Here is a 17,934-nt window from a genome sequence, read left to right on the forward strand (position 1 = left end):
TTTTTTTCAGAAAAATACAATAAAAATATTTTTAAAAAAATTATAATAGAATGGGTGGATTTCAGAAAATTCTTTTTTATTGACTAGGACACTGCCAGATCGTTGGCGCTAACTATTAATTTCAAAAACTTAAGCTGTTAAAAATATAAAACCAATTCACTTAAAACGTACAAATATAGTGCTCACGAATCTCGATTGTCATTCGACCCACCCGGTCTCACATCACTTCGAATATGACTCGGCGCACCTAGCGTCGCACCATTTTGAATATGACTCGGCCCAACATAACCTCCCACCATACGGCAGAATGCTGATTTATTTAAGCCAACAATTGGGACACCACATCAGCAATATAAATATTGTATTTTAATTTTTTTTTTAAATATAGATAGTTCATACAAATAATATTACAGAGCGTGACCGACCGTCTCTAGCGTAAATAGTAAAAAGTTTAATAATTAATATCCCAGATCTCAAATTTCAATCTAGTTGTTTTATATTTACAATTAAATTTCTTTCTAACCGAAATAATGGATTACCTTTCTTTAACAAACACAAAAAGGCAGAGAGTCGAGGGGGATTGTTTTATAAAATAACTTTTTAAAATTTTGTAATTTGTTAAATAACTCTATCAAATTTATTTTTGAAAAAATAATTCTTTTTTTGTCACGTAGTAGTCACGGCAGATGTTTCCTTTGAAGACAATGAATGATTCACCGTCTTTATAATATAAGTATTGAAGGCAGCGAACGATTCACTATCTTTATAATATAAATATTGAAGATAGTGAATGATTCACTGTCTTTACTAAAGCGGTGAACCAAGGCGGTGAATCATTTACCATATTTAGTACAACCTTACACCCTCCGAAATTTGAAAGAAGATTTTCTCTAAATTCTCGACTATGGGATTGAAATATAGATAGGATGGTGAACTATTCACCGTATTCTCTAGGCACATTTTTTATTTTTCTCTCAGAACTCAAAAATTTAGAATTACACTAAAGACAGTGAATAGTTCACCGTCTTAGTGAAAACGGTAAATAATTAACCATTTTCAGTGTTTATATTAGAAAAACGATAAATCGTTCACCGTCTTACTGAATATGATGAACGATTTATCGTCTTCATAACAAATTTTCAACCAGACGCCTATGTGGCAAAAAGAAGAGTTAATTTTTTAAATATAATTTTTACATTATTATTTTATAGCTATTTTGGGTTAATTTCATTTCTACCCTCACAAAACTATGAAATATCATAAATACCCTTCAAATTTTTAAATTTTCACAAATACCCTCTAAATACAATATTTCTTTCATAAATGTCCTTACCGTTACTATTTTGCTGACTTCCGTTAACTCAACATTTTTTTACTTTACTTTAAAATATAAAATTACCATTTTACCCTTTATTCACTATTTCTTTAGAGGGACAATTTCATTCATACCCTTGACAAGTTTAAGATTATAATAAATGTCCCTAACAATTTGAAATATCAAAATTAATCCTATGAATATTTAATTTGTTTTTAAAAAAAACTCCAAAATATACTATCATTAGTTGGGATCGTTTTAATCTTAGTTACATTATAGTATAATGAAGGTTAAGAATAAAATTGTCTATTTTATCCCTAAATATTGAAAATTGGTGAGGGGTACATAAATGTATGCTAACCCATTTCTTTTTTTAAATTTTTATCCATTCAAATTTTGTTTATTTTGATTTCAAATATTTTAATCAATTAAATATAGAAATTCAATTAATCAGTTAATTAGCTATTAAATGAATTTTGCTATTTTCAAATGAAAATTAGTTAAAGGTATTAAAATTTGATGGAATAATTATCTTACTTTGTGAAATTTTTATTAATTAAAATTTCATGTTTTCAATTTGTTATTTCAAACTATTATTGGTTCATATAATGTCCATTGATTATAAAAATTTAGTAAGTCTTTTCATAATAAAACTAATTTTTTATCTGGGGTCGAATTTTATACTAATGTATTGCTCTCAGTTATAATGTGTATTCACAACCACAAACTTTCTCTATTTTAAGTAGTCAAATTAAAATTTTTTATTATTTTATAATCGTTGTAGTAAAAGAAAATGTAACTAAAATGAATTATCTTCTTATTTTAACAATGAAGCAAAATAAAATTTAATTTAACTACAATTTATTTGAAATAGAAATATTTATTTCTAATTGAAATGAATAATTTTTCTAAACTAAATCAATCAAATTTTACTAAATCTTTAGTCTAGATAGAGTTTAGTTAAATTTCAAATATAACAGGGGTATTTATGAAATAAAGTAAGTAATTGACCATTAAATATAAGAGGGGTAAAGTTGGAATTTAAGTATTATTAACTTCAATTTGGATGGGCACTTAATGGTAGGGTTATTTTTGAAAGTTTTTTAAATTTAGGAGGGTATACATGATATTTCAATTTTTATATGGATATTTATGAAATTAGATAATTTTAGAAGTGTATTGAGAAAATTTTTTCTATTTTATAAATTATAAAATTTTAAAGAATTATTTTGTTAAAATATTCAGTCGAGCGGTCTCCACACACTTGGCGACCAGTGTCGAGCAAGCATGTGTTGCCACGTCATCATACGCATAACCTTTTGTCCTTTCCCTAGCAGTGGCACTCCCCGTAAATAATGAGAAATCCGAGGGCATTTCTACAACCACCCTCCCCATCCCCTCCCCCTCTCTCTCTCTCTCTCTCTCTCTCTCTCTCTTTGTCCGGAGCTAATAAGCGAGTCAGTGGCGATCTCAGCAAATTCTCTCTCGTCTCCGCCCGATCGGATCTAGAAGCTTCGAGAGGATTAGGGTTTTTTGGGGAAGGGGGGTGGGGGGAGATGGGGAACGCGAGTGGGAGGGAGGAGGCGGAGGAGAACGGAGGTGGCGGCGGCGGCGGCGGCGGCGGCGGAGGAGGAGGATACTACGACGGCGACGACGACGATGGAGACGACCCCGGGGTGATGGGATCGTCGCGCGCCGACCCGCGCCTCCCCGACCCCCTGCGCCGTCCCCCCTCGCCGGGATCGTCCGAGATCTCCCCGCCGGAGAGCCCCGGGCGCTCGCGTTCTCCCCTCATGTTCGCTCCACAGGTGATCGCGATTCTGAATCCTTAATTCCTTTTTTTTTCTTCCGGATTTTTTCTGATATTTTTTTTGTGATTTGTCTTGATATCTGGGAGTGGTGATATAGGAATCGCATTGCTGAGTTCGTATAATTGATGTATCAGTTTTGGTCAGGATCGAGAGAGAATTGGCTTAATCTGGTTTGATAGGTTTTATGGTGAGAGAGATTAGGGTTTTGCATTGATCTGGAGTTGGGTTCGAGCTTTCTTTTTTGGGGTAGTTTTGGTAGGTTTCTGAGAGGTGGAAGTATAGTAGAATGCAAGTGGAACTGGGGATTTTGCTATTTATACTTCCACTAATGGATGTAGATGTTGTACGCACAATTAGGATTGTACTTGTTGTATTTTGACTTGAATCCATGTTAGCTGCTTGTCATGTTGCATGGTCCGTGGCCACTCTACTTTTGTTTTCTCTTGTTGATTAGTTAAAAAATTACGACAAGATAAGCCCTAAATGCACCATTTCCAAAGCCAATTCGGTTGTATAGTAAGGTCATATTTCGGATGTAGTCGACAAGAAATTTGTTTTAAGAAACATGTTGCTAACTTTGAAAATGTGAGAAATATTTGCATCTTGAATTTGAAGCGAGTTTCAAATTGCAATAAGCAATTTATTTCACATATATGTACATAGGAAACCTCTTAGGTGCTCAAGGTATGTTGTCCTTCTTATTACGGGACAAAAAAAAAAAAAAAAGAAACTTTGGACCCTTGTTTTCTTTAAGGGAATAACTAGTAATTCACCATGTTATACCACAGTATTTCCGCCAAACATGTGAAAAACTAATATGATCAACTACTATGATTTAGAATCCCCATATCTTTCTATTTTCGTATAGTTAATTTGAGAGGTAGCTTGAATATTGTTTATCTTCTCCCCCTTTTTTGTCAAAAAATTATATCTTTAGCATTTTCTTTTAAGGCACTAGATTATGAATATTGGGTGTGGTTTCATTTTGAAAAAGTCCTTTTATTTTCAAATTTTCTAAAAAGTTATTTTGAGCCGGTCAAGGGTACTAGCTCCTGTGCGGAAGGTGCGTGCATATGTCAATACATATGTATTCTAGTTAAGATACAAGAAAGTTGTGCTGAATGTAGTATTATTACAAATATTTGTGAAATTGTGATAACAAATGAATCGTGAAGAAAAATACTAAAAATACTTATATGTTGTAGGGCAGTGTGACACTATAAAAAAAATGTCAGTTTTTGACTTATTATGTAAAAAGTGTTCTTGCCTTGAAAAATCACTAGTGAAGAAATAGAAAATGTGTGAATATTTGAATCTCAAAGTTAATAGATTAAAGCCAATGCTAGCTAATGTACACATGACATATTGAATCTACTTATATATGGTATAGTAAGCAACTTGCTCGTGTGCTTATTATGCTGCACCCAATCCATTTGCGGCCATGGATACTAGTGAAGTTACCCGCGCATTGCGATGGGCTAACACTAGAAAAAACAGAAGATTGATAAAGTAAAAATTTTAAATTTTTTTGACTTGCCATGAGATATCAATAAATGTAAATATTATGAGGAAAAAGAGAATGAAAAGAACTTATTTTACTTTTTTTTTTATTTGTTTAGATGACAATAGACTATGTGAATGCATTAATTGGAAAGTGAGCGGACGAAGCATCGGGCGAAGATAAGGGGTGGAAAGACGAAGCATCAGAAAGTAGGAAGGGAGAAGAAGGCAAGGGTGAAGGAGGAACTGCCAAGTGGCAAATTCTATGGGGATAATGTATAAGTATAGATATAGATGCGCAAATCCAAATATGGGATCAAATATACTGGTTTGTATACCTGTTTTAAGAACTGTGCTAATCCTTAGATGTCATGTTAATCCGAAATGTCATTTAGTTTGAACGACATAGAACCTCAACAAATGGTGCGTTGAGTTGGAAACACCACCTTTCGTGAATAATGATAAGGCCCAGAGAGTTAGTCATAGGAAGATGCAAGTGATCTCGTGTGGATTTATTGTCTGATTGTTTAGTAACCATGGTAAGGTTGCTTTCTTGTAACATGATTGCAATTCTCCAAATTAGAGGAAGAACATCCATTTATCTAGGAATTATGGCCGTGTGGCTTGAACACTCTCTAAATCCCGTAATGGCATGAGCTTTCAATTCTCATGCATTAGGCAGCCCTTGATCGCAGAAAGGTACTTACTCATAACGTAGACATAATACTCTGTACTTGGATTTTAAAACATTTAAAGTTTGCCACGTATGTACTAAATAGCTTCTTCCGCTAAGGTTTAGGGTTTGATATTGTAATATTTTCACAAATGCTTATCAAGGTGCATAGGCAACGGCTCATGCACCAAATTAGCTCAAGTTCCTAGAGGACAGCCACCTACTTTGGTGCATATTACTTGTTATTATTTTCAAATAGGCAAATGATGCATTGGACGATATGTGTACTTTTTTTTATGGACTATTGGTTTCATTCTTTCTTACTCTTGTTCTTTCCTAATTCCCATGCTTATCACAGTTAGCAGGTTTCTGAACATTTGGGTATCATTGGATTTTGGTAAAATGTCAATTTTTGAGGGCAATAGTGGCTCAAGGATGAGAATGTGGCGAAAAAGCATTATTTTATTTTGTTGATTATATAACTAGTTTCTTTACTAGGTCGCAACTAACTGCATCATAACTCAATAAAATGTTGCTTTTCTTCCATAAGTTAGTTCTGAAGTTCCTTAAGCAACTGCCTACCTATGCCATTTAATCACTTATTTAAATTCACAACCTTGGTTCCTTATATTTTCTTCCTTTTAGCATTCCGCATGACATGTTGATGTAGGTTATTACACCGCTTGTTGCCAGTCCTCTTGCTTTCAGACATCTAATGGATAACTTGTTAACTGCCGATTAGTGCCCAACAGATACTCCTATTTGTTACTGTCAAATTTGGCCAAATATATCATGTTGGTTTTGAAGTTTTGAGTTAACCTACTGACTACTCATGTGCACAATTTAACCTTGTCTGTGACTGTTCCAAATTATTTTGACACGTAAACTGATATTTCAGATTCCTGTACCTCCCTTGGAAAAAGCTGCTGATATTTTGAACCAACCATGGATGCTGGACGAATCGAATGGTACTTTGGATGATCCCCCTGAAAAGGAATTTCCGGCTTTAATAGTATGGACCTTTGGAGGAAAAAATATTTCTGTTGAGGGATCATGGGACAACTGGTCAACAAGGTATAATAGCGTATTCAAGACACAGGATTATTTCTCCAATTCTACAGTAAATATTTGGAATGTCTTTTAATTAAGGGTAATTTGGTGATGATAATCTTGATGACTTCTCAGGAGGCCTCTACAGAAGTTAGGCAGGGATCATTCTGTTTTGTTGTCCCTGCCCTCTGGGATCTTCCGTTACAGGTTCATTGTAGATGGAGAAAGGAGATACATCCCTGATCTTCCTTCCGAAATTGATGAGATGGGGCAAACTTTTAATCTTCTTGACCATCATGTATGTATTCTTAATTTTGTTTTTCTGTCTGTAGCAATCATGTTTAATACAGGTAAAAACATATACGGATAGCCCTTGTTCTTTCACAGAATTGCGACTCGGTCGTTGAAATTTTTACTATATGATTTAGTTTCTGATATTTTTTATTTTTTATTTTTTATTTTTACAGTCACATTTCTGACTTCTAATGTCTGTTATGCCGGATGCTCCACACTTGAACGGTTTGTTATTAACTGGCTATTTTAACCTTATCACAGGACCCTTTTTTCTATGAACTGCTCACTTTAGCCCTTCTCATATTCTTAGTGTAGAGTCCTGTCTTGGGGCTAAACTGGGCCATTAAACAGTAAAAGGGTCAATTGTGAGCACATCACATGGCGGACGTCGTCTTGTTTTGGACATGAAAACAAGGTCAAGTATGTGATCAAAATTTAGGGATTAAATCATTTGAGTGAAAAGTTAAAGGACTAGGTTGAAATATCGAGAAAGTATAGAAACTATTTATTTGTGTTGTCGATCATTTTTTCCCATCTGGATGCCACTTGCAATCGATTTAATTTTCTTTTTCAAATTCAGGATTATGTTCCAGAAAGTGTAGAAAGTGTTTCCGGTTTCGAGTTGCCACCATCCCCAGATTCGAGTTACAGTTGGCTGGCGCCTGATCAAGACTACGCAAAGGAGCCGCCAGACCTTCCGGCCCAGGTGCCTCTTACCATCCTCAGGATGCAAGACTCTGATGAGGTCTCGTCCCTGATGCCCCCGCACGTTGTTCTAAACCACCTCTTCATAGAGAAAGGGTCAGGCCCGCAACCGCTTGTGGCCCTTGGCCTGACCCACCGGTTCCACTCCAAGTACGTCACTCTTGTCGTGTACAAGCCTGTGTACAGAGATAGCAACAGGGAAGCGTGATTCTTTACTCGTCGGCCGCGAGGCAAGCTCTCTGCATTCTTATCATTGATCAGGAATCAGATCAGCTTGAGAGCTATGATTCTTTCTCCGAGTGAGAAAAGAAGTTGCATCGACATGAAAAGAGCCGCTTTGCTCGATCATCTCTTACTGCCGATTTTTCTATCAGGAGTAAAACTATTCTCAATCTTCATGTGCCAATTCCTCTGAATTAAACTGGTAACAGGATGGCCTTCTTTTTTGTACCCTTCAGAAACAATCTCTTGCTCTATGTATTTGTGGTCTTTTTTTTTTTTTCTTTTTATTCTTGTGGCCATTTCTTGATAATTGATAATAATAATAACAGGAAGCCGCTGTTATGTATGGATTCCTTTCCTTTGTTATTTTTTCATTATTTGATTGGTACATTTTAAAATATCTGCAGTTGTTGCTTCATATGTAGGTGAGAATTTGCTTATTTTGTGGTCGGAAGTGATCTTAACTTATCCATATCTGTTCATGGGCATCTTCATGGTCATGTTACATTGAATGTAATCAAATTTAATCAGTAAATAGCAATCAAATTAATCAGTATCTGTTAAACAAAGGTGAAGGAAGTTTCATTTCAGATTGTCAAAAAAGCAAAGGGAAAAAAGGTATGGAAGACCCCTCAACTTAATAAGCTCCTCTTTTTCTTCTTTTTTTTTTTTTTTTTGAACTTCAAATTTTGGTAATTAGACCTTTTAAACTTTATGAAATTGGTCAATAGACTCGTCTCTTCAATTAAAGTTACTAATTATAGAGTTGTTCTGGCCGTATATTTTGCATGTAATTTTATAAAGCTTCAAAGCATAAAAGTATTTATTTTTTCCATTCTAGCTTATAAAAGGAAACAAAATTGAAGTTAAGTAAACCCAGTTCTTCAATCTCCATATTTAATTATAAAAATCGGAGAGAAAAAAATAGTTCTTTTTTTGGCATTTTGAAGTTTTACCAGATTATATGTACAGCTTGTGATTAAAATGGTTGCGTAATTAGTAACTTCGATTGAATCGGACCTATTAAATTATTTGATAAAGTTTAAAAATTTAATTGCCAAATTGAGAGTTCAGATGCCAGTTTACAGCAGGGCTACAGCATTGGAGTTATGACTTCGTTGGGTTTGGTAATATTTTTTCTCCCAAAAACTTATCTTAAGAAAACCATATTATACTTCACCACTGTTCAAATTGCAATACTTTATTATTGTATTATTTATTTTCATTTTAGGACTGCAGTTTGCCTGCCACTGTAGGCCAAACACACTTCCTTCGATATTTTTTGAGGCACAAAAATTTTGAATACGTTAAAGCTTTCCTTATCAATGCTATGAAATGCTGGTGAAAATTATTAAACATTGGATGCTTCTTTGGTGCAAGTTTTGTCACCATTTTAGAACATGGCAGCAACATTTTTTGCATTTTTAGTACTGAAAATGGGTGAATTTTAAAAAACGCATTTCAAATTGCTTTTGACAGTTTTGGAGAAACAACTAGATGCTTCTTATTAATCGTTGGCTATACGTTGATGATGATTCTGTATCGAACATGCATTATCGTAGTTTTAAGTTGCGTCGTCTAAAACCTAATAAGCAAAATATTTCAAAATTTTTACTGTAGCAAGATCAGAAAATAAGCTTTCGAGCTTCTAAGCAGAAGTTCTAATTTAAAATTTTTATTATATTTACAGCAAGATATTACTAAAATAATTAATAAGTGAAAGAAATTATTAAATTTTTTATTTAATTTCTAACCAAGTCGTAATCCAAACTAAAGCTTAGTCGTTTAGTCCTTGGGACCATCAATTTTGGTCGCGTAATCCAAAAAAAAAAATCATTGCTACCTAGAACAATGAGTCCCGTACACTAATAATAATCGAGAAAATGATTGATCCACCACTTTGTCTATTATTTACAACAAAATATTTAAGTGCAGTGGACATTGGCAAGATGTAACTAGTTTTTTCTCTCTTTTTTTTTTTATTTTATGTTTTTTTTCTTCTTTTCTTTATAAAATCAACATGCATTCCAAATCACATTTGTAAAAGAATATAGAATAATAGTTAATAAAGGTTTTAACAAAACATCTAATCTAAATTCAAATAATTAAAAGTCAAATAAGCTACGCTTGTTTGTTTTTAGAAGCACGATGGGCTCTATGCGACCTAATTCGTTTATGATGCTGGAACTTTCGAATCGATAATCGATTATATTAAACTTGATCTAAAGTATTTGAAATACTTAAAAAATAAATTTTTTAATATCATGTATCTAGCAGTCAAAGGGGTGTAAAATCAACCATTTTAATGATCGTAATGAGCCGTTAGCAAGTTTAATTATGTCGAATTATTCAAATCATAAAAAATTTTGAAAGAAATTTTTTTATATTGTATAAAACAAGATCAATATTTTTGATCTAAAATTTTAATGTCTATATTATTATTTTTTGTTTGATTTTTTTAGCCGTTGATTTTGAATCATTTAAATTTCTAAGTAAATGATATCGAAAAATTATAAAATTTGCTGTTTAGATACTTTCAATATTCTAGATTAAATCTAACAGAGTCGATGAGCAATTCAAAAGTCCTAATATCGAAAACGGCTTTGATAGGACTGAGACCATCGTATTTTTTTAAAATACACAAGCGGACTCATCAACATAAAAAACTAAAAAATAAAAAATAAAAAATAAATTTGAGGCGCGGTCTCTAATTAGGGTACACTTGAAGGGTCTCCCAACAATTTTAGTTTTACCCAAATTACATTTCATCAAAACCGTCCATCATCAGGGCAGAATTGTTACATCAACGGTCCAGATGCAACCAACGGCTACCAACGCACAAATTCCTCACACCCGCGGATGGAGTGACGGTAACGGAAAGTTAACGGAGGGCCCGCCCCTCTGAACGCAGCGAAGATGACGGGGCCGTGACGTGGCACCCCGCCTCCTACGGTCAACTAACGACGCTCTCCGCGTTCAAACCGCGTCGAGGGCAAATCCGTAATTTCACAGCAGACCACAAATCATTAAACGCCGATTTAATTAGAGCTTTTCTGGACACGCAGAGGAGGAGTGTGTGTAAATAAGCGAACCAGGGAAGGGCAATTTGGGAAAGTGAGGTGGTGATTTTCCACTTAACGCATTTGGCTTAAATTACGAAATTACCCCTGACGGAGTATAGTGTTGAAATGACGAATCTGCCCCTGACGGGGGTTTTTCTTTTTCTTTTTTTTTTCTCATGAGCTCGGTGTGAATCGGAGCCGTTCGATCTGAATCGAACGATGGATCTTCTGGTGCCATTCTCTATTATCGGATTTGGATTAGATACAGAACAGGCCGTGCAATGTACGGTACGACAATCAGAAAACAAGAGGACACGTGTGACGTCTACATTAAATTCTTCTGTGGGGCCCACTGTTAAAACTACCATTTCATGTTCCCACCAGAATTTGATTTTTTTTTCTTTTATTTGGAAAAATGTTATATGCTGCACTCCATCCATTTTATAGAGAGAGAGAGAGAGAGAGAGTGTAGGACTACTATATTCTTATGAGTATAGAGCCATTTTTACTCATTAATTATTTTAATAATGGACCTTCTGAATTGATGATCCATAATGTTAAATATAAACTTGAGTATTTAAAACTTCTAGAAAATAAATTTTGTAATTTTTCGAAATCATAATAAAGTTCATCAAGTGGGTATAAAATAAACAGTCAAAATTGAACGTCTTTCTAAAATAAATGATCGGATCTTTCAATTTAAAATCGAAGTTATTGATCTTTATTGGGATAGTGAATAATATTTTCTATCAGAAATTCAATCAATTTCGGTTCTTTTACACCTATACTTTTAAACTAGCAAGTATTTCATACCAGCCATTAAAAATTTTTAATTTCAAGATCTTTTGATCATACGGTAAATGATATCAAAAAATTATGAAATTTGATTTCTAGAATTTTCAAATACTCTAAACTCATGTTTAACAGTATAAATCATCGATTTTAAAATTCTATCATCGAGGACAATTTATGAGTACGAATACTCATAAAAATATTATAGCCTTAAAATTATACTAAAATTATTGAAAATAAAAAAGTATCTCTCTATTTTTCACTTCAGCTCCGTTTTGCTAAGGATGTGTTTATTTTACAGAAAGCAGAAAAAAATTAAAATAATTTTTAGTCATAAATGCTCACTTATGTTGTTTGATTCATTGCAAGTGAATTAATGCCTAACTTAAGCTATTCAAAGTATCCTAATTAAATTTAGTTCATCATGGGCTAAAAGTCAATTATAGAGAAAAGGAGTATGAAAAATAATAAAATATTAATGTTGGGGAACTTGTTTTCGTCCTCCATAATATCAACGTGTGAGAATTAAATATTTTTTAGTGAAAAAAAACAGAAAATAAAAAAATTTATCTTTTATACAATTAACTTTCTGCCAAATAGACAGCAGAACTAGAATTTAGTTCTGCAACTATAAAAATAATTTACAGAGGAGAACTAATTTTCATCTTAGCTTTAGTTCGACTAAAAATCTATTTTAACCTAAGCTTTAATTTTGATAAAACAAATATGCTTCAAATAATATTAGTTAGGTCCCAATAAAGGTGGTGGATAAAAATATATAGAAATTAAATTGTAGACTATTTTAACTTAAATTTATTTGATTTAAATCATTTCACTATATATTTGATACAAAATTAAATCAAATTATTTATTTTAATAAATTTATAGTTACACAAATTTATTAAATATACTAGTTAAATATATAAAAATAAACGATATATTTAAAATTTAAAATTAAAGCCCCATTAACCAACTTAAATCAAAAAATATATATATTCATATCTTAATTTGTTTTTAAATGAAAAGGCATGTGGGCCCACCAATGCAATAATAATTTCGACAAAAGACTCAACATGTCGGTGTCGAATTAGTTACACTCAACCTCCTCCGTATTGATTTGAAATGCACTGGGTACGGATGAGAATTTACGGAACTGGAGGGGTAATTTAGTAAAAACGCAAACAGACCCTTAACGGTCAAAAAACGCCGTGAAAACGGAAAACCCCTCTCTATAAATAGACCCCGTAAATTTCCGAATCCAAGGGCACAAATCGCTCGACTCCTCTCTCTCTCTCTCTCTCTCTCTCGCTCTCTCTCGGCGTTCTCTGCCTCTTCCGTTCTCGCTTTCGCTCGATCTCCGCGGAGCGCGAGCCATGGCGGATCAGCTCACCGACGACCAGATCTCCGAGTTCAAGGAGGCCTTCAGCTTGTTCGACAAGGACGGAGACGGTAGGGTTCCGATCCGTTGTGGATCTCTTTCCCCGTAGTTAGATCTTATTAGATCGTAGGGATTTGCTAGGGCTTGTTCTCGGATCCGGTTCTTGATCTGATTTTATTGCTGCGATTCGATCGATTCGGCCTCGAATTTGCTTGAATCGCTGGTATGTTGCGAAATGCGGTAATGGATGCTTCGATTCTTTGTTTTTGCTGTCGTTGTTGCTGGATTTGTTGTCCTCGCTATGTTTAGGAGTTGTTTTTACATGTTTCTCGCATGGATCCGGTCGACCTTGTTATAATAATGTTCATTTGTCTCAATCTTGTTTAATTAGTTGCTACTTAAATTTCTATAATATACGCTATGATTGTAGTGTGCTGATGTGAAATAGGTGAATTAATGCGGTTATGATTTTATGGTGACAAAAGATGTATTTATGGAATTGTGATAGCTTGGCGCTAATAACATGGTGTTATGCATAAATTGATGTGTGCCTAATTCTTGATAAGGACTTGATGGAATATAATTGTAGTATTGAATGTAATTAACGTAATATCATGAAAGGGATTTTTTTTGATACACGAAAAGAATGCTTTTTTTTTGTTGGTAACTTGTTCTGAGATTCCCTCAATTATAGGCTATTTTAAAATTGTGTAGCCCAAAAACAGTTTTTTGGGATCAAACACCCCTTTATTTTTTTTTCTTCTATTTTGAATAATCCTAGTTAGTTAAGTTGAAGCTTTTAATAAGTTTAAGAGCTTCATTAGTTAGTTTCTGTTTGATGTTGTTTCTTTTGCTGAAAAGTGATTCAAGAAAAAAAAAAAAAAAAAAAACTAAAATTGAGGGTGCCAATCACAATGTCCTGCAGTTGACGGGAAGTACATACATTTTTACCTTTCTTTGTATGTGCTTTGAAAGTAAGTTTTCATGTATTGTAAGCGATTTAACCATGGCAGTGTGAGTATTTGTGTACATCATGCTTATGGAAGGGAATTGGAGCAAATCCATTATTATCTTTGAAGGATTTAGTGATAAATACACATTGGCAGAGGATGGGCATACAAAAACGAGTTTCTGCTGATATCCGTTAAAATGTTTTGACTTGTTGATGGTGCTAGAAAATACATAGATGGCAAATATGCGTAGAAACCCTCTCAACTATAGTTTACTTTGAAGCAGTCTTGTACATGCGAATACAGGTAGCATTGCATCTCTCATAATCTTTACGTGTTATATTTTTGTTTCCTCCTTTAACAGATAACATGAAGACTAAAAGGAATAATAGTCTGATTTTCTAATGCTTCTTGTACACAATAGGATGCATCACAACTAAGGAGCTGGGGACAGTGATGCGCTCGTTGGGCCAGAACCCAACCGAGGCGGAGCTGCAGGACATGATCAACGAGGTGGATGCAGATGGCAACGGGACCATCGACTTCCCTGAGTTCCTTAACCTGATGGCCCGCAAGATGAAGGACACGGACTCCGAAGAGGAGCTCAAGGAGGCCTTCAGGGTCTTTGACAAGGACCAGAACGGCTTCATCTCCGCCGCGGAGCTCCGCCATGTCATGACCAACCTAGGCGAGAAGCTCACCGACGAGGAGGTCGACGAGATGATCCGTGAGGCTGACGTCGATGGCGACGGCCAGATCAACTATGAGGAGTTCGTCAAGGTCATGATGGCTAAATGAGGAAGATTTCACAGACTGATCGGTACAATCGCCCGTTCCTTTGTTTGTTTCCATTCTTCTTCTGGTAGTTTATCTGTGTTAGCTGTACTTGTGCAAACAGAAAAAAAGAATGACCCCCTGTCATGCTTTTTGCTCATAATGTGCTAAATCATGTTTTCCTTCTGGAGTTATTTGGACTTCACTTGGATATTTTTATTTGGGTTATTTGAGTTTATTTTGAGTGCCAACATGTGATGATCTTATGTGGTGATATTTCGGTTACTGTTACTGTGATTTGGAGGTCAAAGACCTTGTTATAGGATCAGCGACTTAAGTTTTTGATTGTCGATATAATACACGTTGCATTCCTCTTCTGATTACTGCTTATTGCTTATACAGATGATGGGTGTGGCTTGCCTCATGAATACTGTGTTTTTTCCTAGGGAAAATGCCATGTTTATTTTTATATATTTTTGAGAAAATTGCAAATGCCATGTTTTTTTTTATATTTTTTTTTCCCCGAAAGGAATATATGTTGACTTGGTGTTTCATTAAGTATGAAGTTTGGTAAAAGAGGAAGGAGAGGAAGGAGATGAAGATCAGGGTCCTTCACGCCATATGTCATTAGTGTTAAAGAAAATGATTAAGTGAATCATTAAGCACAGTAGTTTAAGTACCAAGCAGTTTTTCGGATTGGAAGTTTGGAACAGATTTACATTAGATCTCGTATCAAGACATCGGCTCGGCGCAGCTAAATGAATGTAGGGGAGAGTTTTTTTAATCTTAGAATGTTTGCTGATCCCGGGCTCGGCACAGCTAAATGAATGTAGGTTTCTTTTATCTTAGAATGTATGCTGATCCCGGGCTCGGCACGGCTAAATGAATGTAGGTTTCTTTATCTTAGAATAGGTTTCTTTATCTTAGAATGCATGCTGAACCTGGGTTATCTCCCTTTGTTTTCATTGTTAGAACGGGAATAGTGGCTTCTTTGGAACTAAACTAATACAGGTGAAAGTACACTTCTTGCCGGGTGTTCTAGTGATTGCAACAAAGATACAAGTGTCTACGGGCACGAATCGTACTAACTTATTTTATTGTACTAATAAAATATCATCATAAGATCTAACAACACAGAATGAGATCTAGTTTTTTCACAAGTTTTTTTTTTAAAAAATAAGATTATAAGAAAATCGATGATTAATTTGTACTCGACAAAGAACCGATCAAATCTCATAGAAATTTTGAACGAAGAAATGAGAGGAATATAATTCACGATGGAAAAAATTCAAGAAACGATTTTGAGATTATTTTTGGATATACATATTTTTCTCTGATACCAAATTGATACATGACAAATTGAAAAAATTCTAATCTATCTTGTTAGTAATGAATCGAGATTTATATAAAATTGAATTAAATTTTTTTTTAAAAATTTAGAATAACTTTAAAAGATTTAGAGAATAAGAATTAAACAAAGAATTAGAGAAAAATAAAAGAGAAGGAAGAGATGAAGAAAAGAAAAGAATAAACTTTGAGAAAGGTAGATGTTTGCCAGCACATTCAGCAAGAATATATATATATATATATATATATATATATATAATTATAATGAGTAGGCTAGAATACTTTTACAAGTATCACCCAAGTGATACTTGTGTGTTTTAGCCTTGGATGGAGAGATGTGAGGTTGAGATATGGTGGTAGTGGTGTAGGTGGTGTAGGTGAATAGTGTTTGATCCAAGGGCTATTTGTAATAAAAAGTAGATCCAATGCTAAAAACTGATAGCAACATGGAAATGATACTTGTAAAAGTATCCTAGATCATACTATATATCATATATATATAATTATATTTCATTATAATTTGTCTCTATAAATAAACAGTAGGCTACATTTAGATCAATCAAAATATAATCCTAATTTAAATAAAGTTCAGCATTTTAAGTATCTTTCTAAGAGTTCGGCTATGATACTTTTAAAGAACAACACTTAGGTGCATGTAAGTATTATACTGTTAGATCTACTTCTTTGACCATTTTTATTCGTTAGATTATATTATTCAATCAATCACCCATTTAATTATAGGGGACACTATTATTTTAATATCACATACCTTAATCTAAGGTTGAAAATCAATGAGCACTAATAACTTGATATTTTTAGAAACATATAAAGCTCAATTTATCTTTTTAATCCAATATACCTAAAAAAATCTAAATCAAATTCCTAATTTTAGAAATTTATTTATTAGAAATTCTAAAATTTTTAAAGGGAAAACTTCAAAAAACCCCCTGTAGTTTTCGTGCGTCTCACTTTGCTACCCTGTGGTTTAAAACGTATCAATTTACCCCCCTGTGGTTTCATTTTTATCTTTTCGGAAGCTTTTTCGTTAATATTTCGTTAAATTATATACAAAAAACTTCAGATAACCATCTATATTTATCGAAAAGATAAAAACGAAACCACAGGGGGGCAAATTGATACGTTTTAAACCACAGGGTAGCAAAGTGAGAATGCACGAAACCATAGGGGGGGTTTTTGAAGTTTTCCCTTTTTTAAAAGATAACTCAAAATAATTTCAAAAATTAGAAAATAAATTTAGAACTTAAAAGGAGTCAATCCTATCTTCCAATCAGCTGGTGGAAAAAGAAATATGTGGCTTTCTCCTCCTTTCATTTTGGTTGCTTGAAAATTGATTTTTCGACCAACTCCGACAAACTCAAGTAAGTGGTGTTTGGCCTAACTTTTGCAAAATAATTTTGATCAAGTAATTTTTTACACAATAGTGTGTTTGATAATTTCGTTTTCGAAATTTAATTCTAATTTTTAGTCTAATTTTTAAAGCCTAAAATCAGAAGCAGTTAAAACTTCATTCTTAAAATTTGATTCTGATGACTCAAATTTTAAAATTTTATTTTTATTTTAGATTCAAATTTTAAATTTTATATTTGAATTTTTAATTTTTAAATCTCAAGTTTCAAATTAAAATTTTAGATTTAGATATTAAATTTCAATTTTAAAATTTCTAATCTCAAATTTTAAAATTAAAATTCAAAAATTAAGATAAAATTTAAAATATGAAGCTTTAAAATTTTAAATTTTAAATTCAAAATTTTAAAATTTTAAAATTTAAATTATAATTTTCAAATCACAAATTCAAATTTTAAAATAAAAATAAAAAATTTTAATTTTAAATTTTAAGTTTTAAATCTTAAGTTTTAAATCTTAAATTCAAAATTTGAATTTTAAATATTCAACTTTTAAATTTTAAATTAAAATATCAAATTTTAAAATTTTGCGCACATTTTAAAATTAAAATTAAAATTAAAATTAAAATTCAAAATTTTAACTTGAATTTAAATTCAAATTTTGAATTATTTTAAAATAAAATTTAGTAAAAAAATT

At 33.1% G+C, this 17,934-nt stretch overlaps 2 protein-coding genes across 2 annotated transcripts; both read left to right on the forward strand.

Annotated features, from left to right (window-relative positions):
- LOC109709545 (SNF1-related protein kinase regulatory subunit beta-1-like) lies at positions 2,720–7,944 on the forward strand. Its single transcript, XM_020231828.1, has 4 exons — positions 2,720–3,123; positions 6,198–6,373; positions 6,485–6,647; positions 7,224–7,944. Exons 1-4 carry the CDS (start codon positions 2,872–2,874, stop codon positions 7,554–7,556), a joined length of 924 nt encoding a protein of 307 aa, XP_020087417.1. The 5' UTR covers positions 2,720–2,871; the 3' UTR covers positions 7,557–7,944.
- On the forward strand, positions 12,692–14,800 carry LOC109709183 (calmodulin-7). Its single transcript, XM_020231273.1, has 2 exons — positions 12,692–12,873; positions 14,177–14,800. The coding sequence occupies exons 1-2, from the start codon at positions 12,798–12,800 to the stop codon at positions 14,548–14,550; spliced, it is 450 nt and encodes a 149-aa protein (XP_020086862.1). The 5' UTR covers positions 12,692–12,797; the 3' UTR covers positions 14,551–14,800.

The sequence above is a fragment of the Ananas comosus genome, linkage group 4, assembly GCF_001540865.1.
Source record: "Ananas comosus cultivar F153 linkage group 4, ASM154086v1, whole genome shotgun sequence".
NCBI classification, from domain to species: Eukaryota; Viridiplantae; Streptophyta; class Magnoliopsida; order Poales; family Bromeliaceae; genus Ananas; species Ananas comosus.

Bases quoted from the DNA above. Each gene is read 5' to 3' on its own strand.
- LOC109709183 (XM_020231273.1), top strand. From the start codon at position 12,798: ATGGCGGATCAGCTCACCGACGACCAGATCTCCGAGTTCAAGGAGGCC. The intron at 12,874-14,176 runs GTAGGGTTCCGA...TGTACACAATAG, and splicing joins GTTCGACAAGGACGGAGACG to GATGCATCACAACTAAGGAG.
- LOC109709545 (XM_020231828.1), top strand. From the start codon at position 2,872: ATGGGGAACGCGAGTGGGAGGGAGGAGGCGGAGGAGAACGGAGGTGGC. The intron at 3,124-6,197 runs GTGATCGCGATT...CTGATATTTCAG, and splicing joins CCCTCATGTTCGCTCCACAG to ATTCCTGTACCTCCCTTGGA. The intron at 6,648-7,223 runs GTATGTATTCTT...TTTCAAATTCAG, and splicing joins TTAATCTTCTTGACCATCAT to GATTATGTTCCAGAAAGTGT.